This window comes from Eucyclogobius newberryi, unplaced genomic scaffold, assembly GCF_026437365.1.
Source record: "Eucyclogobius newberryi isolate DKJ021-1_F unplaced genomic scaffold, fEucNew1.0.hap1 SCAF_5, whole genome shotgun sequence".
NCBI lineage: Eukaryota > Metazoa > Chordata > Actinopteri > Gobiiformes > Gobiidae > Eucyclogobius > Eucyclogobius newberryi.
In genome coordinates this window covers 23637784-23662648 of record NW_027316167.1, presented here as the reverse complement: position 1 = coordinate 23662648, position 24865 = coordinate 23637784, and the positions used below count along the sequence as shown (strand labels likewise).

Genomic DNA, 24865 nt, shown 5'->3' with positions numbered 1-24865 from the left:
AAACTACATCCAACCTTCTGGAGTAAGTAAAAAATCATCAGGGTGTGGTACAAAGTTCACTCTGAAGATCTTAAGGCGTGTCAAAAAACTGTTCAATAGAGGCAAATCAAATATGGATCATCGTTTACTGGTGTGTTCGGCTTCAAAAATACACATTTGAATAAAGAATGTTGAATTTCCTTAAATATACTATACCAAGTAGCCTTTCTGGTTCTGCTTCTCTCCACAGATATGTTACTGTGTTGCCCGGAATGTTCCAAAATATGACATTAAACATATCTATCTTGTATTTTTTCAATTGCAGGTGTAGATATCTTTAATGACACTCGGTGAAACACTCCAAGGAACGCAATAACAGGTCAATTAAGATGACCCAAACGCCAGAGAAGTTACTTAATGCACCTTTAAATCAGAAGATGTAAACCACTGTTAAAACCAATCTCTTTTTAAGTAGATGTTGGCAAATGTTCTTGGATGCAATGACCAGAACCATTCATAACAGTAGAGCCAGTGGACAGGTGAGTAACAGTTGGCGCACAGTGTGTAGCTCCGAGAAGAATGATAATGACAGCATATGGAATGAATGGTTGAAATGTACCGTTAACCCAAGACCCAAAATATTCCTTTTTTTTTCTTTTTTTTTAACTAATAAGGACTTCCAACGCTCCTGCCTTTTTCATTCTTATTTTGTGTTTTATAATCAAAAGTAAAGCCTTCACAGTAAAATGTCACTCATAGTATTTCAAAGTAAATTAATTGATTGGTTGTGACAATCCAGAGGTGAAAAGCTAAACAGAAGGAATAGCATTTTATGTTGATTTGTTCTTCTACAGATACAAAAAAATCACACACATTACATTCTCTTTTTGAAACATCTTTACTGGGCTGTACTATGCCACTTTCATGACTTTATAAAATGTACTATTGTTTACACCCGAAAATAATACCGGCCGCTTCATTGTGTTTTTTTCTTTATTTATTTGCATTTTCAACATTCATTTTGCTGGATTATGTCATATTAAAGCATTTTAATTCATTTTTGCAATAATGAGTTACTGAGACCAGCCCGTGGCCATTAAATAAGAAAAATATACAGTCCAACAGATCCTTTTAACACCATAGAAGGGTTCTGTGAATTAAACAATCAACATTAACTCACTATTGTGTCTAATTCCCATATTCTTTTCAAAAGAAAATGTTATTGTATCAGGAAACTGTTTTTAGATTAATAAAATGGCACAAAGCCAGTTTCAGTTCCAGTTAAATGCTCACACCTCAACAGATTCTAAAGTTTTAATCTTGGGCGTTCATTATGGCAAACACAGCAGAATTATGCACAACACGTATCATGAAATGTAAAGCCATACTGTATGGACTTGTCAAAACCAATACACTAAGACTGGGACAAACAGTGAGGTTAAATACAGTCAGTAGATTTGAGTCTGTTTTACACATTAAACAAGAAAAAAACATTTTTGATGAGTTGCAGACAAGCCTTGTAACTGTAGCACATTAGCTTTACAGTCCTCTGTGTCGATTTACTGAGGTGTTTTCTATTACTGTTTTGTCCCAGCCTTTCGACCTATTGCATGAGATACATACATGGAGTTTATGATGATGTCAGAAACATAAAGATACATATACGATTTAACACCTTTGTGTATAGGATGAGAATACAAAAGGTGAAACGGATGCTATCATGATAAACATGTTGGGAAATTGATGTGTGAAATAATGGGTTCTGCAGGATCATCTATAAAAGCATACTGAAGAAACAGATATAATATTGAATTTAAAGCAGGTTAACAATTTTCATCAAAGTTTAACAGAACCGTAAAACCACCAGTCTACAGTTTATTGTCGATACTGTGTGTGCAATGGGCTAATTTATACAGTATAGTGTACACAGACGGACTGGACATTTCTTATTGAAATAAAAATAGTCGAAAAAGTTAGATTATTGGTTTCAACCCCCTTACAGTCGTCAAGTAGAAAAATTGTTGGATCCGAAACCAGCCCAAAACCATTATTTTATGCACTTAGACAAATATGGCGTCCATTGGTATTTGTTGGCAAAGAGAGGATGAGGCATGTACTGAGGTCTGTCTGTGAAGTTATTGAGGATACAGAGTATTTGTTGGTTCTTGTCAAAGTGCACAGTTCTTCACCTCCCTTTCATACCATAACATGCGATAACCATTTATAACCAATTTGAATAAAAATCAAAATATCAAAAACATTGAACATGTCAAATTAACGTTACATATTTAGTAGGATGGGGCTCAAAGGACCAGCAGAGGTTGTATAAACATTGTGCTTTTTTCAAACAGACTTCAAGTCCTGCACTGTCCCAGTCATGATGTTGTTTACTCTCATTATATTTCATTATATATATATATATATATATATATATATGTGTGTGTGTGTGTGTGTGTATATATATAGATAAATGTACACGTATATCCGCGCTGAGGTTTGTCTCTTGTAGCAAGCAAAAAGTAGCTTGCTTTTTTCATTTCCTCTAGTCCATTTTCTTAATTTGTCCTTTCATTTCTTGCAGTCCATAAGAGGTTTCCAACAAAACTAGGAAACAGTGTCCTTGAAAAGGATTCCCATCACTCCTTTTCATTTATCATTCTTTTAGTCCTTCAAGGTCCATAGTCATCTTTGGTAGAGTGTCCGACACTTTGGTGTGTCTTTGGAACAGGACTTGGAATTGGGGAATTTGGGAATTTGGGACAGGAAGTAGATGGAGACAAGACAAAGTGTGCACATGGGGAGATTAACTCTATGGACGCTGACATGGCTGAATCTAATAAGGTTATATGAAGACATTATGAAGTTCTGAAGATCATTAAGATGCTCACCTAAATACAGTTATAAGTGCGTTTGGGAAAAGAGGAGACAGAATAGACAGACTTATGAAGTATGATAGTGTGCTCTGAGAGACCAGAGGTACATGAGGGGCACAGGATATGATTAGATGTGGATGAAGGAGAAAGCAGGTGGAGGCGCAAGAGAGAGACAGAGTCCTTGTTCATTGTCAGTGCAGACCAGTGCTCATCATCTGAAGAGCAGCGACATGAAGCAGGAAAGGCCAAAGATGAGCCAGCTGGCCAATGAGAGAGAGGCAGAACCACCAATCAGAACTGCAAAGAGATGGAAAAGAGCAACATTCAATATATAGTATAGTAGAGTAATATAAGTGCTTCAGTTCATATATATATGTGTGTGAGATTTATGATGTGAACAGGTTGGAGACACTCTCAAAGCAAAAGTGCACTTCTCTTTCCTTGACAAATGCACAGATATGACAATGTGTTGATCAAAGCAGATATTGATGATTGATATGCTTTTATGTACTGTACTTGTGCATTAAAAACACACTCACTGTATATTTTAACCTATTTGTACCTCTCTTTGAGGTTGTTTTCTGCTGTTATACCACACTACAAAACACAATTACAATGGGCACAAATGGTTCTCTACAACAAAGAGCAGAAAGTATATGAAGCATATATATATATATATATATATATATATATATATATATATATTTAGGAAGTATATTCATAATATCACCAATGCTACTATAATTTATCTTCACATATGAAATAAATTGAATATTTATTGAAGTTGTTGTACAATAAAACCCCAATTATCTTATTAGTAGCAGTCATGACCCCATCTTGTCACAACGCATGCTAAGGGCTCGTGCTCGCTCATTTCCATTTCCGATTCCGACCAGGTCACCTGCGTGCCTTATTTTCTTAACTCTACAACGCATCACATAACACTACATATTCTGATCAAACAAGCACATACACACCTGACCTTTGCAGACGTTAACGCCTTGTTAATCGCCAATAACACTATTCAGTTTTTTTTCTTCTTTTTTTTTTATATTTGTTGTTTGGCTTTGTAGCCAGTAATGAGAGTATTCAAACTAATTCTACTATCAACTCTTCTAAAGCTCACTACATCAAATTAGAATATACTATTGTCACCACTAAAACCCGGGTAAGTACTCTATGTTTTGGACAATGCAATAACCTCAAAGGAAATACTTGGATGGCTAAATTCCAGCACTGCACTTGTGATTCATCCATTCTTTAATCCTTATTTTATGTACCTTAATCCTGCCTGTGCTGCTTAGCTCTTGACAGATGCGATTGTGTTACTAATAGCAGCACAGAGTTTTCAGTCGCCTTTGCTGATAATTACCCATCTGTCTCCACTGTACCAAACCTGCAGGACACAGACTCGCAGCTCAAAAGCCTTCCTGCTTCCTGTTTACACCTTCATCCATAATTCACTCCCTCCGCCAGCGCCTTTATATGCACATATGGGCTCCAACACTCTCGTCTCAATATGCGCGCAAACACTACATGAGACAGACATCTCACAAGGCAGGTTGGAGAAGATAAAAGTAATATTCAATAATTCATTTATTTTTTTCATCTTTGTTTTTTTTTGACCAGTTTTGAGCGCTGAAGTGTGCATCAGGATCTGTTGTACCACATGTTGCACAGCTCAAATGGATATAAAATATTATTCTAAATGATCGTATTAGTCATAGTAAAGTTACATCCAAAGCCATAAACAGACAAGATCAATAGAACCGCTGCAGGTGTATATCGGATATTCTCTTTCATAGTGGAGCCCTTGGACCATTTCCCCTCTGTTTCTAAATCTACAATTTTCTCACACACTAGCTGTATTCTCTTCACCGACCCTTTTCCGTCTCTTCTCCAAAAAGCTGTGGGCTACACAATGCCTCCACAAATTTTGCATGGACATGAGCATCAGTTCCTTGTTACACTCCTGCACCTCTGCCTTAAGGCTTGGCCCTCACAAACATTTTACACTGCGAAATAAACTTCTATATTCAGAGAGACACCTTGGTTTGACTCCAGATTGCGACAATAAGAAATGGATGATAAGAATGGAGCATATCCTCAAAGGAACTCATCAGATGGCTCAGTCATAGTTTTAACTAGTTAATGCAAGAAACTTATATTAATCCATCTCAATTTTCAATTCAATTGTATTTTTAATTAATTTTCATAATCAGAATGAAAATGTATTTCATTATTTCAGATTTCATTAATACAATACAGCTTTTTAATGTATTACTCCAAAGTCTTCTCCAAACCATATGCTTTTATAGACAAAGAATTGGCTGTGGATGTCTGGATTAAATTCACTGACACATAATTTACTATTAAATATGATGGAATTTTCCATCTCAATATAAACTTGATTAATGGCCCAGCCCTACAATGTCATTTTAAACTTTTCATTTAAAATAATGTTTATTATATACTGGATGTTTTTTTTTTAAACTAATGCAGTTAGTTCTTGTGCAAAGGCTCTTTTTGCTCTAAATACTCTGCAGTGTCTCTCTGACACTCTATCTTACCTGTCTTACCTGCGCTGGCTACAGTGTTCTCCTGTTTGCACTTCCCCAGTGTGATGGACACATCGTCAATAGCAATGTCGCCCTCAAAACTGGGACCTCGGATTCCTTCAAACACGATCTAGAAAAAAGAGAAACAGACACATGCAGTAAGAATATAGGGAGGATATAAGATAGGCCTGTCATACTCATACTGAGGGGATGTCAATAAATACACGGGGGTAAAAAATATGAATATTATTAATATTAGTAGGTCTATTATTATTACCAATAATAATAATATAACATCATAAAGGTATTATTTTAAACAAGATATAATAATAATATATATATTGTCTATATATATATATATATATATATATATATATATATATATATATATATATATATATATATAATCAAGTAGGCTATTGTTCTGAGTCTAATACATCCACAATATGATTTTGTTTGAACGTTTTGAACCACAGCAGGGTCCATTTCCCTGCTCATCACAAACTCTTCCGCTCACTGTTGCTGAAATGAGTACACACAAACTATTCGTTGTAAAATAAAGAAAAAAAGTGTGTGGTTTTGGCTGGTCAGACAATGTAAAAGCTGCTCCCTGTGTGCACCTTCAAGCCGCTGGTCCACAGACAGAACGAGAACTCGCTGAAAGCTTTAGAGGAGCGACAGCGGAGGCAGAAACCACCGTCTCAATGCAGAGAAAACTGACTTACAACTTGTTTAAAGCTGTTGCCTCTCCTCTCTTTATTCAGCCTCGTGCTAGCTCTCTTATTTTACTGGTGATAAACAGCTGAAACACCACTTTAATCACCCACCAGGTGGTGTTAAAGCAATTTCAAAAGCAGAGACGTGAGAACAACGAAACATAAAATATGCAAATAAATGACATGGAAAATATTTAATCTACTATTTAGATGCATGCGTGAAAAGGACTAAATTGCATGGCAAGTCAGTGAAAGGATCAGGGGGGACACCCTCCCTCTGTGATTTTCACCTATAAGGTCATTTATCAATAACATTTCATTTTAGAGAACACAAGGATGAGTAATAAAAGGCCTAACACACGTTATGTAAAGGTATTGGAATTCATTCTTTAGCAATCACTGCGGAACAGAAAACAAATGACAATCAACAACTCATGGGGAAACTTTCCCAGGCAACTTTCCCATTTTAGCCACCAGCCATCTGCTTTTGACTGACAGCCTAATTACTGTAGTGTACTGAGGTACCAAAAGCCCACTGCAACCGGCTAATCAAAAAGCAAACTTATACTTTCAAGAGTATAAGGAGGGAAAAGGCAAAAAACAAGGAAAATTTGTCACACAAATAAAAGCAAAAGTGAGACGTTCAGCCGTACTTATTAACTTCAGCCTTTGAAAGCAGTACAATTCAAGTTTAGCCATAATTATTTTTTTTGTTTTTACTGCAAATCCTTTTAAGTAATTCAAAGAGAGCCACACAAACTAAGGCCCAGGTGTGAGTGTTTAAGGAAGTAATGAGGCCCTTACACTTTGCCATCCGACTGCACATAGTCCTGTTCAGGCAGTGGAAGTACATGCACGGTTGAGTGGCACGTACGCATGACCAGCTCCACCTTAAACCTCCATCTGTCAGCAGCAGTAGGTGGCTATACAGTTACACACGACATTTAACCTGGGAGGTATGGAAAAAATGCTGTTCAGTTTCTGTTCATTTTATGTGGCTCATTGGTTGGGCCTGCAGCACATATACAACCACAGCCATCTTAAAAACAAGGACTCCCAGAGTTCTGAATCTACTACAACTCCCATTCAAACCAATGGAATGCTGGGGGGAGTAACTGCCATAGAATGTTTGTTGTCGTGCTGCCTGGTGGCCAAGTGTTTAAGGTGGCAGCAGATATGTATATAAGGTTCCAAAGTTAACAGAGATGTCAGGGCACAAACCAAGCCATGAAGTCCAAGGAATTATCTGCAGACCTCTAAGACAGGATTGTATCAAGGCACAAACCTGGAGAAGGGTACAGAAACATTTCTGCAGTATTGAAGGGGCCTATGAGCAAATTGGCCTCCATCATCCATAAATGGAAAAGGTTTAGAACCACCTATAATCTTCCTATAGCTGGCCACCTGGCCAAACTGAGCTGTCGGAGGAGAAGGACCTTTGTCAGGGAGGTGACCACAAACCTGATGGTCACTCTGACAGATCTCCAGCATGTCTCTGTGGAGAGAGAACCTTCCAGAAGAACAACCACCTCTGCAGCACTCAGGCGTGTGTGGTAGAGTGGCCAGACAGAAGCCACTCCTCAGTACAAGGCACGTGACAGCCGCCTAGAGTTTACAAAAAGACCCCTGAAGGACTCTCAGATCATGAGAAGCAAACATCTCTGGTCTGATATAGCAAAGATTGAACTCTTTAACTTGAATAGAAGTACCATGTCTGGAGGAAACCAGGCACCGCTCATCTCATAGCCAGTACCATCCCGAGGAGCTGGGAGACTAGTCGGGATCAACAGAAAAATGAATGCAGCAGTGTACAGAGACATGCTTGATGAAAACCTGCTCCAGAGCGCTCTGGACCTCAGACTGGGGCGAAGGTTCATCTTCCAACAAGACAACGGCCCTAAGCACACAGCCAGGAGAACAAAGGAGTGGCTACAGGACAACTCTGTGAAGGTCCTTGAGTGGCCCAGCCAATTTAATATCTCTGGAGAGAGCTGAAATTGGCTGTGATCCGACGCTCACCAACCAAACTTATTGGGACAGGGCGGTTCTGCAAAGAAGAATGGGAGAAACTGCCCATAAATAGGTGTATCAAGCTTGTAGCATTATACTCAAAAAGGGTTAGGGTTAAAACTTGGCTGTAATTTGTTCCAAAGTTGCTTCAACAAGTATTGAGCAAAGACTGTGAATACTTATGTACAAGTGCTTTTAAAAAAGATATGAATCTGCAAAGAATTCAAATTACCTTCTTTCAAGTTGTCATTATGGGGTATTGTTTGAAGAATTTTGAGGCAAATAATTAATGCAATCCTTTTTGGAATAAGACAGTAACTTAACGTGGAAAAAGTGAAGTGCTGTGAATATCCCAAATGCACTCTATATAGGTTAAGAAATCAATGTACTGAAATCTGCAATTTTATTCAATAATACATTTTGGTCATGTTTATGGTCAAGTTTCTTTTTACTCAAAATGAATGGATGGATGAAAAAAAAGTTAAAAAGTAAAAGCTTCAGTGGTAGTCATCTGGACTCAGTTAGAAAAAAGTAGACGTTTCGACTCTCATCCAAGAGTCATTGTCAATAAAATAATTTAAGTCGAGAACTCCGATATTTATACTGTTCTGTGGTAAGTCCAGCCCATTGGGCGGAGCCTTCCTGAAGTAGAAAGAGTTGTTTGTTTCAACAGAAACTTACCCTCTTGGTATCTACCGAGCCTATTCAACCCTTTAATGGGCTATTACTCTCCCCTTTGTCTTTGTGAGACCCTGGCTCACCCACCCTGAGTACCTGATTAGCATCTAAATTACCTGGTACTGGTCCTCTACCTCTCCAGGGGTTCAGGATCCCATTGTAGACTACAGGAAGATTGAATCTTAGACCTCCGTTTCTGTTTAAAGAAGGTTTTTCTTTTTTAACAAAAATAGCTTCCTTAACTCCTCTTTCAAACCATCTTTTCTCCCTGAAGTTGAAGGTTTTAAGCAGGGAGAAAAGATGGTTTGAAAGAGGAGTTAAGGAAGCTATTTTTGTTAACAAAGAAAAACCTTCTTTAAACAGAAACGGCGGTCTAAGGTTCAATCTTCCTGTAGTCTACAATGGGATCCTGATGACTACAACTGAAGCTTTTTCTACAATGGAACACGCCTGGACGAATAAGGGATTACACCGATTTAAAAAGTAAAGTTGGTGTAATCCCTCATTCGTCCAGGAAAAAGATTCAATTGTGTTCATCTGGACAGCTTTTGAAAAACAAGACATTTCAACTCTCATCCAAGAGTCATTCTCAATCTGTGGATCTAGTCTGAAAACGATTATATTCATTCCCTCTGAGCTGTGTAAGCCCTGCCCACCGGGCGGAACCTCCTGATAATGGCCTGTCCTGTTTGTCTATTTGTCAGTACTGTTTTAAGTTTCCCCTAAAACTTTGCCACTCCATAGTTTCAAAATGAAGCTAAATTGCCTCTTTTGAAGACAGTGAGGCGGTTCTAAGCAGGGAGAAGAGAAAGTCTGAAAGAGGAGTTAAAAAAGAGACTAAAAAGAAGATTAATTTCTGGGGAAACTTAAAACAGTAATAACAAATGGATAGGATAGGCTAATATTAGGAGGTTCGCCCAGTGGGCAGGGCTTACACAGCTCAGTAGGGCAGATTAATAATGACTCATGGATGAAAGTACAATCTTGTTTTTCATAAACAGTGTCCAGATCATCAAAACAGAATATTTTTCTACATAGTAAAGTTTGATATTTAAATGTTTTTTAAGGTTTTTAAATGAAAGTTTAAAGAGTTAAAAGACAGCTAAGACAATCCAAAAGCATGTTGAGAGACTCTCTTCTGCTTAGTAATCAGCTCTCTCACTCTGTGTGACCCTGAATGGCAGTCCAGCTAAGCCTTAGCCCTGTAATGAGCACAAATGCCCTCTCTCTGTGCTATCCCATCAAATAAAGCATACAGACTAAATGACCGTGAAAGGAATAAACAGCATGCATATGCAGTTATCACCGTGTATGAATAAGTATATTTGTTTGTTTATAAATTGTTGAATGAAGCTATTATTTTCCACCAGTCTTGAGAACAGCGTCTCCTCTCCCTCTCAGACCTCCCATCGTCTTCTGGAGTAGCCTCAGCCATTTTCTCTCTCACTCCTTCATTCTGCTCATCCTTCCTCTGGGAAGGGCTTGTTTCCTTACAATCAATAATAATGATTGAACTGTTTGCTGTTGACAAAGGGAATTACCTGGCACAACAGCTGCTTCCATGGTTGTTGTTTTCAGCTATTAAGCTTCACTTCGAATCATCTGAAAAAGAGTTGAAGGGGCGTGTACTCTGCGCCGCTTCAAAAAATCCTGGTGATGGTGTTTGTGAAGGAGGAGAGGACGGTTCATATGACCACACTTTGGTAATTTAAATCAGATGATGCAAAGGGAGGCAGGATGTTGCTACTAACAGTGTGAGCGCAACATTAACTGTGGTTATTACTGCTCCTGCGCATGATAGTGGTAGTAGTAGTTTTAGCACTAAAGAAAATCAAGAACATGATTATTTCAGTAAAAGGTGAACATACAATTTTACAAATAGTTTAAGCAAAAAACTAATCATTTTGTTCTAACTCTAACTAACTTTAATGGAGTAAAGCTTTAATTAAAGTATTCTTTAAAAGATTATTTAATACAGATCAAATCAAATGCTTTTATAAAAAAAGAAAAAAGATGATTTACTACATGAATTGGTGAACGCTTACAGCAACTTCAGTTAATCAGTTCATTCAATCATATTTTGAAATTTGTTGATAAAGCTATAAGATATAAGATAAGATGTTCCTTTATTGTCCCACATGGGGAAATTTCATTGGTGCAACGCAGGTAGATACAGAGGTAGATACAGAAGAACAGATCACTTATAGGAAGTCTGAAAAACACTTTCAGTAGAAGATCTCCTATAAATAAATAAAAACTCCCATAGACAAATAAATAAATAAATACCATTGCATGTGATCCCGACAGTAATTGCACATGAATATGTGTCACGACAGCACATAGATTGCACATGAATTTCACAGTAATTGCACATGAATTGCACATGAATTCCAACAGCAATTGCACATATGACAGAATTGCACATCAGTATTAGGTTAGGTCAGTATTGCGAGTGTTCAGTACTAACAGTTTTTGTTATAAAGTCTGACAGCAGCAGGAAGGAAAGACCTACGGAACCTTTCCTTCATTAACTTCATTATTCACAATTATTGATGCATAACTAAACAAATGTCAAATCCATTATTTTCTTCCAATAGTATGTGGCCACATAAAAATGACTACACATTTAGTCATACATTGGTCTACACATTGAATTGAAAATGTTCCTTTGTAAACAATTTATAGTTATTAGGTGCTACGGTTATACTGTGACCTGAATAATCACAACGATCAATTAACCGGATGATATTGCTATTCCTAGACACATCAAAAATGAATTATAACCTTTAGTTGAAAACTGCAAACGTAAATGGACTTTTCCCAGATGTATAATGTTGCTTGTCATGCCAATTATGAAATGCCCAAAAGAGTTATGTAGGCCATGTAGCTCAGACGTTGGTCTTGATCTTCTCTATGAAGGTTAGTGTAATCAGCCCACTGCAGTGATCTGTCCAACTGCTCTTTCCTCAGTGGACTCAGATTTTTGAAGTGCATGTTGAATGACTACATAGCGCTGCTTTTTTCATCTCTTCTTCATGTTGGGGGCATGTCAGTGGAGGCAGTAAACTTTCTGGCCTGGTGCACCGCTCACTGACTGCATGCACTAAAGGCCTTTGAGGTGCTGCCACTCGTCTGTGCATTTCTGCTCTTTGTGACGGCTCCAACAAAAGTAATGATGTCTTTGAGAACTGCTTCTGGCTCACTCAAAGGGGAACTGAAGTACGTACAGCCATAGACGTGCATTGGTACGCGTTCTACAAAACAACAGTTGAAAAAGACATGTGGCGTTTGAGAGAAATATGTTTACTGTCGCATTACAATGATTAAATTGTGCTTTTATCGAAAGAAGAGCTCCACAAGGTCATTGCAGCTAAAGACCCATGCATGAAATGTTTGTTTCCCTGCTTACTCACTTTGTCACCAGCAAGGGAGATTTTTGTGTGCTAGTCTCTGGTCCAAACAAATGGAACTAATAGCAAGACATTATGTCACCTGTGAATATAGACCAGTAGAGGCTGTGAAGAAATAGTGCCCATAAAAACTATAATACAACAGGGCTACACAAATTTCTGTAGTATCTCGATGACAATAGTCAACAGAACTGTGTTAAAATATATCTTCGAATGTATTAGCTGAGGTCTAATTATTAAACTAATCTAAACTAAACTAAATCTACATGACTACTCAAGCGTGACTCTTTTATCACCTCAACACGTGGAGCACACAGAATTCAGTATGTTCATGATTCAGTATTGATGTTTACAGAAATGTAAACTAACACAAAGCATAAGGAGTGCATCGTCAGACCAGCAGCTCTAGACGTATAAAACGTCTCTCTCTGTGAATGGTTGGATGTGTGTGAACCCTGGACTGCTGCCAGGCTGCTTCACACATTTACATAACAATGTGTGTGTGGGGTGGCAGAATATAATAAAAGAAGAATATAAATAAAACAAAATGTTAACTAGGGCTGTGCAGCAACATTGTATAAATTAAACTGCCATGGCCTTTTGACCAATTAGACTCTTCACTCTGCTTTCAGCTAGCTTTCCCCACAGCTAACAAGCACCTCTTAAATTAAACAAGCCCTTCCAATAACTAAGCTGCTCGGATCCAACAATCCCGGCTGTGGGGATTCGTTGGCTGCGTGTATTTTACATTTTCTGGAAATATGTGGATGATGCTTTCTTGTTACACATATTTGTATGAATAAACTAAATAAAAACTAAACCAAAAGTGGACTCGAGGCTTTAGAGTTATTCCTCATTATTCTTACACTTGTTCCCTCCCTGAGTTACTAAAAATGACCTATATTGGATCAGCGTCAGTTATCTACAGTTCATTGTAAAGAACAAAACCATCTGCCGACAAAGAGGGTGAGGCAGCAGCAGGGAGACAGTGGGAGTTTGAAAGGGAGAAAACACTGTTCCCAAAACGAGAGGGAAATAATACAACATACCTAAAATGAACCCGACGTTTCTGTGCAATTAAAAAAAAAAGTTTTATTGATGATATACTCAATATTGTAATTTTGCATGTATTGTTTTTTTAAAGGATTTTTTGGCCCGTAGGTTTTATTAGACTGAACAACTTAGCGTGAAATGGGGATGAGAGAGAAAGGAGGACATGCAGACATTTTCAGAACTGGGCTTTGAACTCTTGACACTGCAGCCGGCTGCACATGGAGTCTGGCATGTGTACTGTTGCCTTAACCACTCAACCACCGGGCAGCACTCATTTTGAATACACCGGTATTGTTATTCTTTTGCTGTTCTCGAACCTTATGTTAAAAAATTCTTAAACATGTGCAAACACGTCTTTTTTGCCTCTAATTGTGGCTTCTATTGTTATCAGTTTGATTTGGTAGGACAATTATGATATGATTTGTATTCGTTTCTCATTAAAACATTAAAACAAAAAGTCATGAACTACAGCATTATAATATGAGCCAAATATTGCAGCTCTTCATTTGCCGCTTGCAAATGAAGAGCTGCAATGAGTGGCAAAATGTGTTAGTTACCGTAGTTAATTTATTTTTTGAGACAGGGACAGTGCTACAATATACATTAACCTTAACAGGAGAGAAGTACTACAGTCCTTAGGCATTTCACACGTTGCATGTTTGCTATTTTGTGCATATAAGAGAAACTTCAAAAATGTGTGACAGAGGACACTACCCAAGTTTCGCAACGTAAAGGAAAAATTTTAAAATTGGCTTTCGATTTGTAAAGGCAATATGTCCCTTTCACATCATTTACAGCCAGTGTGTGGAGGCAGAGGGGAGCGAGTAAACAGGAGGATGGAGCAGCCAGCACATAACAAAGTGTGTTTATAAGCTCGCCTCCTCTGGCTGTTGCCTGGATCAAGGCTGTGTGCACTATACATTATTTAACAGCTCTATTTGTTACACCACATTGCTTTGAATAAAAGTCTATATATTATACTGTGTGGAAGTAAACCTTCTGCGACACTTGCGCACAGACTGAAAGCAAGCATACACATTTGTACAATTACTAAAATTCCAAACTAAAAGTCAATTGTTGAATTGTTGAAATAACCATTCTTAGCCTCCTCTCAAAATAGTCCACAGGAAAATACCTAATATACCTAATCAAAAGCATAAAAAATAAACAACCGCTGAAAATTACTTCACCAGCCTCACGAGAAGATGACGTGCTCTTATCTCTGAATGTAATCACAAAATACCCAATTACCTTCTACTGCCTCTATACCTGAGCTCCATTTACCGGGATGGACACTGAGTTTAGATTAGCCACAACAAATGCTCCAAATGCTCCAAATGTGTCCTGTAAAATTATAGTTTATGGGGCCGGAATAAGTTACTTTAAAAACAGAACCAGATCGACATCTATAATGGCGTGGAAAAAGTCAAGATTGAGTCTGTGAGCACTTGAGGGAAACAGACTTCTTAGACCTGTCTCACAATGGAACAAGCCTTCTCTCTTCAGACTGAATCAAACTCGATCAATGGGACTGTTACCGTACATGATGATGTCATAACTCTGATTGTGTCTAATGGAATTCACTATATTTCTATTTTGGCTGATATTAACCTGCTCCAAGGTGAACAATGTTTGTCAAGATTATTAGGTTAATTGATAATCATTATTATTTAGGTCACAATATAATAACATAATAGAGCACTTTTTTTTATCTGCCTGTTTTTTATTTACTTTATTAAAGTATGTGTACCTATGCCTAAAGATTTTCATGTATTTATTTGAAGAAAACCTTGCCGCTGGTGCAGTGGTTAAGGGTGTTGCACATTTGTGGATGCCATCACCGCAGCGTTGTGTCTGAATGTCTATACTAGGGCTGCAACAACTGATTGAATAATCCTGAATTCGTAATAGTTATCTGGGCAATAGAGACTCTAAAACACATATGAAAAGCCCTTTTAAAAGACCCTGCGATGAGTTGGCCACTGTCCAGGGTGTTCCCCGCCTAAGGCCCAAAGTCACTGGGATAGGCTTCAGTCACCCGCGACCCCGAGAGGGAACAAGCGGTAGAAAATGGATGAAAGAATGAATAATAAAACAACAACAATATTAAGGAAAACATATTTTCTCTCTAGAAGCCTTCAGTCACTATATTCCCATCTTTATTTGGTAGATGGCATTGAAAAAGACCAATATGCAATAGAAATACTTGTGAAGTCGACTAATACAACAGCATGGACAAGTCGTTAGTAACAGAGCTAGTCTACTGTGTACCCTCTTTCCATGTTGCACTACAACTGTCCTGTCCAATAAAGCTTTTGGGGGGAAAACATCCACTGTTATTATTTCTCGTCAACATGTTTAAGTCCCCGTCAGGTCTTTAATTCTGTCATTCATTGGTGTGAGCCAGTTCGACCTATAACATAACACTTATGCCCAACAGTGTAGGCTAATTGTAATGACTAGTCTAATGTCTAAAACAATGTATTCATATGTATGTACCAACACTGCTTGACAATTCATTAAAGACTGCATAATGGCATCATTTAGTTGTTCACATTTTTGTGTTATGATTGTACCAGGCTGAGAGGAGGACAAACAAAGTGATCAGACTGGAAGAGGTTGCCAAGGAGACAATTCCTCTTGTACTTGCTCTCTATCCATTCTTTTCCCTGTCTCCTAATCAGAATAGAGGATGAATATTTTGCATGTATTACGAGCTTTATTAATGGCACAAGCACACTATGTTTTGTGGTTCATCATGCCAGCTCCTGGCTCACTGCCCTCACAGCTCCTCACTAATAAATATGCAGAACATGCTTTACATTGCTGTCATCTGTGTGATTCAATAATTCCCATTCATTACCAGCTGGTTATGGTGTCTGAAGCCATTAGTCTTTAACATAGAGTAGGCAGGACAGCGATCTCCCAGATGCGGGACTCCTTTGGTCCTCTCTGCGTAGTATGTTCATTCATGGATCTACATGTAAATACATTCATACTATATAATTTTTTGACAAGCATAGGTTATGTTACGTTTTATCTCTGCAAACAAGTCTTCATCTAAATTGAATACTATCTTTTGTTCACATAGGTTTATTCATTTTAAAACCCCTTTTGACCTCGGGGATGAATATTATTTTAATGTTCACCTGTCGTCATGTGGAAAATGTTCTCATATCACCAAGTGACGTAAAAAGTTTCCAATATAAAGTCTGATTGTGATACTTCAGATACTTCAATACAGAATAAGTGTCAATTTACTTGACAATAGAGACCTAAACTCCCTTGCTCAGTGACAACTTCCGTGTACTAGAGAATGCTTGTTTGATTTATTTAACAAAAATACAAAATACAAAAGTAATAAAGCCCATTACTTACACTGTTTAACTAAGAAAGACAACATTCTTCAAGGGACTTCTGTATGTCCAAACTTTGAGCGCAGGTGGGTAAAACTTTTGGAAAACTACCTGGCAATAAACACATTAAGCTGGCCTTTATTGTCCACGATCCCTAAAGACTCCCCAAACCCACAGTCTCACTCTGGCTCAGCCTAGTCCCCGCTGTAATGGTGGAAGACACATGCTTTTGCTGAGGCATAGTTAATGAAGAGCAAATGCTGCTCGGAGGCTTCAGCCCACATTCATCATAGATTCAATTTCCCCCATGCACATGGTACAGGGAGTATCTGGAATCATTACAACACAACTAGCAGGCATCCCCGGCTCATAAACAAGCCTGTTAATTGACCTGTCATAGCTAATTGCTGCAGGGGATAGGAGACTGGTGTGGGTTTAAAAAAGAGCTTTATGTGTATGTGTGTGTATGTGTATGTATGTCTGGTTATGTTGTTACTTTAGATGGATATGTCTGCTGGGACTTTGTAAGTTGGAAGCTATGGATGGGCCTGAAGATGAATAAAACATTTTACAGTTTTGATGAAATGGGGATAAAATATATACACTATCCCAAAGACAAAACAGAACAAGGACAGATAACAATAACGTTGTGTATGAATTGTAAACCTCCTCTACTTTCCTCTACTTAAAATGTCTAATAAAGATTGAATCCTCGAGATCACTCAGCTATAACCCAGCAGCATGACAAAATGACAAACACAACTGTCAGAGAGCTAGAAAGACATACAGAATGTCAACAGACTCTTATGATTAATCCCAAATTGCACTATTGATACATTGCAGACTGAGCATCCCTAAATCTGTGCGGGGAAGTCAAACACACACAACAAATCTGACATCTGAGCTATGACGGAAAACTTGTGACAAAAGTGCAAAAATAAATAAAAGGCAATGTTTAATTTGTTTCCAAGAATTACGATGTGCTGCAAATAAGGATGTTTTTCAGTCACACAGTTTATATGATCCTTCAAACTATCGCTCCTACTGCATGTAATCTCTCAGATTCTGTGGGGACATGACTGTTGGTGACATCTGGCAAAATATGAGCTGAATCAATCTGCTCATGTATCAAGAGTACTGCATATGAGGAAATGCTAGTATATTTTTGTGTTGATTTACATATGCATTAACCACAATCAATGTCTCTATTTGTTGTATGAAGGAAAACAACAGTTCTCAAATCAGTCTTTATAAAGTGTCTTACCTGAAAAGGTCCACTGGGGCTGATGTCAAAGAAGGCCTTCCTCCAGTCTGGGCCCTGGTGACCAGACTTGGACCATAGCAGTGTGTCCACCGACGCGATGCTTCGGACTCGCAACAGAACATTCAGAGTTCCTACGTAGAAAATAACAGTATAAGTGTACTTTTTACAAAGGTATAATTATTAACTTGAATGAGAAGTAGTCACTGAAATATATAGTTATTTGCTCTGAGAAATAATGTACCATTTGAGGAGCAAACAACTGTAGTAGATCTTTGAGTTGAAGTTAATAACACACACACTGTTAAAGTTTTGTTCACATATGTGCATTGACAGTGATGTGTCCTGAAAACCTGACTTGCACAGAGATACATTAGTACCATCCTCCCATTTAATGAGGCCCATCATTGTCTTGTCAACAAAAACTATGAGTTGAGTTTCAAATCTTTCTTATTTTTTATATTTTAATTTTCAAATCAAGTCAGTAATGAGTAATAGCCATAGAGACAGGAGTATGCGCTGGGACCTGTAGTGAAGAGATCTGCTCTCAAATAGATCTCTAAGGTGAAAACACGCATTTGTCTTGTTAACGACCCTCAGCCTGGGCCTAATTGGAACATTAACCAACCGCCGCTCTCCTAAGCAAATACTCACACTAATATAATGTGTTCATAACATGGCCCAGTCTGTGTGCTTATGAACTGCCTGAGTGCACTCCATCTAAACACCTTGTTTAGAGTAACTTCTGATGATTGAAAACTAAAACTGTTGAAGTATGTCGGTGTAATCCCTCATTCGTCCAGGACTGTTCCATTGTAGAAAAAGGTTCAGTTGTAGTCATCTGGACTCAGTCTAACTAGCTTTTTCTAAACTGAGTCCAGATGACTACAACTGAACCTTTTTCTACAATAAAACTGTTGAAGTTCATGATACATCATTAATATTTATTTGTGCACAATTTCTAGTTTAAAGATGTGCTACTCAACATTTCTGATGGAGGGAATGTCAGCTTTTGCAATTGAGATGTCATTGCCTTGCCAGGAATGTTTTACATGGTTGGCCTTAAACATATCTATCTCAGTTTAATGCCATACGTGGAACATTCAGGAAAAGCAATAACATCTCCGTTGTGGCAGATGTTCACAGTAGCTTACAGTAGTTTGGAAAACCCAGACACTTTGAGATGCAAGACCAAAACAGCAGAGTCAAAAGATTATGACTACACAAGGACACTACTTATATATAACCCACTTGTGACCACCACTTTATCCTCTATCTTGCTGTACATATATGAGCCTCTTCTTTCGTGCTAAACAAGCTCTCTCCTTGCACTTTGCCTCTCACCGCACCCACCTACACAGCTGCTGGCAGCTGTGAGAGGGAAGAGTGCCCTGATAAGAAGCCTATTGATTGGGCTAAAGTAAAACACACTATGTTGGTGAGAGTGTCAGTGAGGCCAAAGCCAAGGTACAGCTCTATCAGGCCTGTAGTTGTCAGGAGAGCAGAGAGTGTTATCGTCCAACAAAGACACAAGAATACACTATTACGTACAATTAAGCACGTTTTCTACTCTACATAGACTTGCAAATGGCTGCTTGCCATAGCTTTGAGCAAAGTGAAATGCATTACTGAAAGGCAGACAAGTGCTTTATGTTGGATGTGGCAGTAGGACATCAAGAAAATGTTGTCTTGTCAGATCTTTAGATTAATTTGTTACCAAATTAAAACTAACCTGATTTAGCCTTGAATGCTATGTAGGTTGTAATGAGACATATGCGTCAAATATAATGTGACAATGCTATCTATCATTTACAACAAGTCCCTTCATAGTTAATTAACAATAACATGTGCGCTCTTTTTATGCTGTTTTTTTCCAGTCATATCACTATCAACAGCTTCATAACAGCGTAGCAGATAGATTTATAATATCATGTAAATGTAGGTGTTGTCCTTGTACGCTCTCAGTTTGCATGCCTTTTATATTATCATAGTTTATTTTTTGCTGTTGTTGTTCATTGTTTTGTGTTGCCCTGTGCCACAGAAGCACGTGTGTAAATGTTGTTCGCTTTTGTTTGCTTACTTGTAGACTAACCTGTTTAACCAGAGGTCTCTAACCTTTTGCCTCCGTGAGCTATTTTCACTAGAACAAAACAACCACAGGCTACTCATGTTCTGAAATATTTCATAGCTTGTTTTGGCCAGAACAAACTGAAATGTCTGTTGTCAGAACATTTATTTAATTATATAATACAAACTAATATATTATTAATATTACAGAGTTGATATATATATATATATATATATATATATATATATATATATATATATATATATATATATATATATATATATATATATATATATATATATATATATATATATATATATATATATATATATATATAGTGATTTCCTACCTTCAAGGCACTCAAACGAGATGGTTCAACATTAGAGGTTATGTTTGTTTATAAGCAGAGGTGCAACAGTATTTTCTGGTGATTTTTTGTATTTTTTCAAACTATTTTAGCAGGTCACTGTCCATTCAGGTGGTTACATGATGTGATTTTGATATTTTAAGTAACTCCCTCACCCCGTTACCCCCAGGCCCTGAGTTTTGCTGCACAGCCTCTGGCCCTTCACATCTTCACCTCCTTTCTCCCCGTCCCTGTTGACTGAGAGGCTCCAGGTAACACTCAGGGTGCAGAAGTTTTTATTCTAAACTTAGGTTTTATGTAAATGTATAATGTTTGTCTTTTGTAAAAACGAGTTTGACTTCGCGGTACTCGCTTCCGTGTGTCGGCTGCGTTGGCATCAGTGTGTGTTTCCTTCACTCTTTTGCATCTTTCTCCGTGAATAAGAGGCTGATTAACATCAAATAAGAGACATTTTGTAGTTTGACACCAGCAGAACAAGGCTATGTCATTACCCCTTGTGTTCTGGATCCGCCAGCATGTCAGTTTTTTCCGAGTCTGATTCTAAACCTAACTGCTTCTGAATGACACCTCAAAGAAGCACTTTGAGTAGTGACTGTGGGGAAAGAGGAGAGTAAGGTTTGTGCAGGTCTACAGGGAGAGAAAGCGATAAAGTTCCGTGAGGATAGTAACAGTTAAATATAGCCGCAAGCGGCAATGATCGGCCCTCGCCACGCCGCCGCCACACCGCCGCCACGCCGCAAGAGGAGGGGGCGCTAACGCGCCCCAATTGTCCTTTTATTACGCTAAACATAACTAAACATTTAACCTCCATATAAAATCTGTAGGGGGCGCTGTGGCGCCAAATGAATTTATTTCACTTCAAGTAGGTTTAGGGCAAAGAGTTTAACAACTGATTCTAATTTGACGCAATTCGGACTTTATCTGCGCAAACGGCAGAAATTTTAAATATGGGAGATTTCTGAAATTCTAGCTACAGTTTGCGGCTTCGCCGCACAGAGACCGTGAGAGGTATCAATGTAATTTGGATAACTTTTCATGTCCCACTCCTCAGTAGCATTTTCACCAAATTTCAACGCCCTTGGAGGAGTTCGTAAAAGTACGACGTTTGGAAAAACTCCGAAGTCATGTTTAGCCATTTTTGAAGCAATATGGCCGACATTTGGTTGGGCGGACGGCGTTGCCGTAATAATATTTTTTACTTCTCTTGTCACCATCTACCTCTGCGCCAAATTTCATGATTCTACGATCAGATTTTTTTTGGGTCATTTCCCATCTCTCAATGCATTTTTGGTACATTTGGTGGCGCTGACGCGCCAATTTTTTTTATTTTATAAAAGGGAAATAGCCAGAATGTAGAGAGGCACGATTTTTAGAGGCGTGCAAATTTTTGTGACTTTTCGTCAATGTTCACTGGGTGAAAAATAGGGGGGTTGGTCCCGAGAAGAAGAAAGAAAGAAAGAAAGAATAATATTCCGATGCGAAAACAATGTTTCCCATTTTTCAAATATCATAAACTATACATTTTCGGAAAGCGCTCGCGCTTTCCTACCTCATGGTGTGGGTCCCTGGTCACTGACGGGTACTTTCGATAATTTTGAGTGGGCTCCGCCCACTTTGTGTTTTTGGCCCTCTATACAGTAATAATGTTCAATTTTTGCATTACATGCTTATATGCACGGAACATGCAAGAGATGGGGAACGTATTCGTGAGCTACTTAGCGCAAATGAGTGCTTTATATGGGGATGACGACCGCTTCGCGGTCGTCATCCCAATGTAAAGTGCTCGTTTAGTGCGAACTTTTGCACGGGCTTCGCCCGTTTACAACGGTAATGTTCCATTTTCCTACAACAAATTAGTATGCACGGGGCGTGCATGAGTGGAGGAGTGCGTTAGTGAGTGTTTGGAAGTGGGCGAGCGCTTCGCGCTCGATTTCGTGCGCACTACGTGCGCACTTTCGCAGCCGTGCTTCGCACGGCCTTACGAGATTAATAGGCCTCTCGCCAGCTTGTGGCGCTCGGGCCTAAATATCAGAGATCAATACGAAAATCATAGAATACACCACTCTATTGCATCGCTTACCCACATACAGCTGGAGCCACAGATCAAACACACGCACTTGTCGTGAAGGTTGTGAATAAAAAAGATCCCACTCTTCATAAAAACTGTATGTTTTTGTATTTTTTGGAGCTCATGCTGCTGCACACATGGATGGCTGCAGGTCACGGCACAGTAACTTAAACTTAGCTGAAACAGCCAATGTTTTAGAAATCTCTTTGCAAAATTGGGCTGCGAGCCACCGGTAGCTCACGAGCTATAGGTTGGAGACCCCCGTGTGAAACTTTAGTTTGTCTGTTGGAAATGAACCCAATCCAGAAGCCTTGTTTATGATTATTTCAGTGGCTGTGTCCAACCATGAGATGCGGGTATAAAATACCTGCCAATGCCAAATACAAAAAAAAAGAAAGAAAAAAAGAAATACAAAAGCTTTAAAAAAATAATTGTGATTAATTATACTTTATATTGATACACTATGCAAGCTATTTAACTATATGTTCTTAAAGAATCCAAGCAATAATAATAAGGATAATATATAAAGCTGCACGCTGCCCTTGCCCCCCTTGCGACCACAGGGTACGAGCCACCGCGAAGAGCACACCTCCAATCCTGCTGCCTACATCACCCCTTCCTCACAAACAGCACCAACTTTTTTCATTACAATATTTTCACGACCGCACAGTTCAAGATAGAGTTAGAAAAATGTCCGTGCCAAATTGTATTTGTCTATGTCAAAGTAATTATTTTGAATTAATTCAAGTTTCGTAAAATATGGCTATGTATATTGCATATCATTGCGTTCAGCTCATTATTTTGCACAGAACATATATCAATGCCGGAAAATAGACCATCTCATGCCAGAGAAACATTTTAACACTTTTTTGTTCACGAGCGCGCCACGCCCACATTTGGAATTGTATTAAAAAAACGAAATAATTATCTCTTATTGCAGATGGGTGTAGTTCATTTTGACACATTTGCAAGCCTTTTGACTGGGAATCCAAACCAAAAAAAAAGAATTTTTCACCAATCCTAAATTTTGGGTTGAAGTTTCCGTTGATGTTCTGGTGTGGTTTGTGGGATAAAAAACTAAAATAAAATATTGTCTTCTATAAAATTTGGAGAGGGTGCTAGAAAGCCATTTTATTAGCAAGCGACAACATTTGCATATCATTGCGTTCAGCATGGAACTCTCTAATAACAACGCTCTAATAACATAAAAAAAAATAAAAAAATTAAGAAATTTAGATTTTTAAATTTTAAATTTTTCCATAATGTATGTATTGCTCATGGGTTTGTGTCTTGTGGCCAATGAAATGTTTTCAATGAAAACTGTAGGAGGAGATGCCAAAAGTACGACGAGATGCACTTTTGTCCGGGCCACGTTTGATCCAATATGGCCGACTTCCTGTATGATTCAGGGCGGGGTCATAATATCATTTTTTCCCATTGGCCCCATAATAGATTTTTGAGGTGGTCTTTTACTTTCACAGAATCTTCATTCAAAATTAGAACTCTTAGAGTTCTAATTTTTGATACCACTCACTTGCTTTTTACTACTCCATTTTTGCATTTTCCCAGCCCAGCATATAATTTTAATAAGTCCCTTGTCGGGACGATTCTCGTCCTTCGGCTCGGGCCTAATAACTGGTTTATGCCACCTTTGATACAATATTTCTGTCTGATGCTGTGTGTATTTTCCACATTCCCACATATAATGCAGTTCTGAATGAATAGTGATTCAGTTCATAGTATACATATTGGCTCACCATGTTGACATAATGACAGTCCCACTGCCGCCTGTCTCATCTTCCACTCCATTATTCTTTCATGTTTGCTCACATTCTCAGAATATTCTTTTGCTTTAGTTCTCCAGTTCCCCTTGGTCTCTTCATTAACCTCATATGTTTACTTTTAAAGTGTGGGCTGCAGAACTTCCTCCTTCCTCTCAATGTCTGATCCCGTCTCTTTGTGCCATTAAGAGTCCCCCTGCGTTTCCCTGGCACAAGTGTGAGATCTGCCAAGGTAAGACAATTAAGGCGATGGCAGATTGGAGCAGAATGAGAAAACAGAGTGGAGCTGGGCAGAACTATAGAAACAGATTGAACTAATTATTTTGAAAATACCTTAAACTAAAGCTCTTTTTATAGTTAACACATTTTTTTTTACTATCACAATTCTATAAACACTTTTATAATTTATAATGGCAAAAGTAATCATTTCAAGAGGACATTTATTGGGGAACTTGTTGATTTTTTCTGTTCCTTTCTTCTGTATCTACTTGTGTTGCAGCACCGAAATTTCCCCATGTGTGGACAAATAAAGGCATATCTTATCTTATCTTAAGGTCACATTTATTAAATTCAGTAAACTTTAATGAAATATGTTTAGTTGTGAGTAAAAAAAACACAAATCATAGGACAAAGGACATAAGTAACAACACACTAAAAATACCATGAGACAGTTAATGCATTATATAT

The 24865-nt window shown here is 38.2% G+C and overlaps 1 protein-coding gene across 2 annotated transcripts in view; it reads right to left on the bottom strand.

Annotated features, from left to right (window-relative positions):
• Nucleotides 1-975: 975 nt before the first annotated feature.
• Nucleotides 976-24865, bottom strand: part of mdga1 (MAM domain containing glycosylphosphatidylinositol anchor 1) — a 189014-nt gene continuing 165124 nt past the window's right edge. The window contains exons 16-18 of one of the 2 annotated variants that reach the window (XM_072465520.1): nucleotides 17898-18028; nucleotides 5423-5540; nucleotides 976-3149 (exon numbers count right to left, since the gene is read on the bottom strand). In XM_072465520.1, coding sequence (XP_072321621.1) covers nucleotides 3064-3149; nucleotides 5423-5540; nucleotides 17898-18028 — 335 coding nt within the window. In that variant the 3' untranslated portion in view covers nucleotides 976-3063. The remainder of the gene's footprint in view (nucleotides 3150-5422; nucleotides 5541-17897; nucleotides 18029-24865) is intronic. The other variant, XM_072465521.1, reaches the window with a different exon arrangement.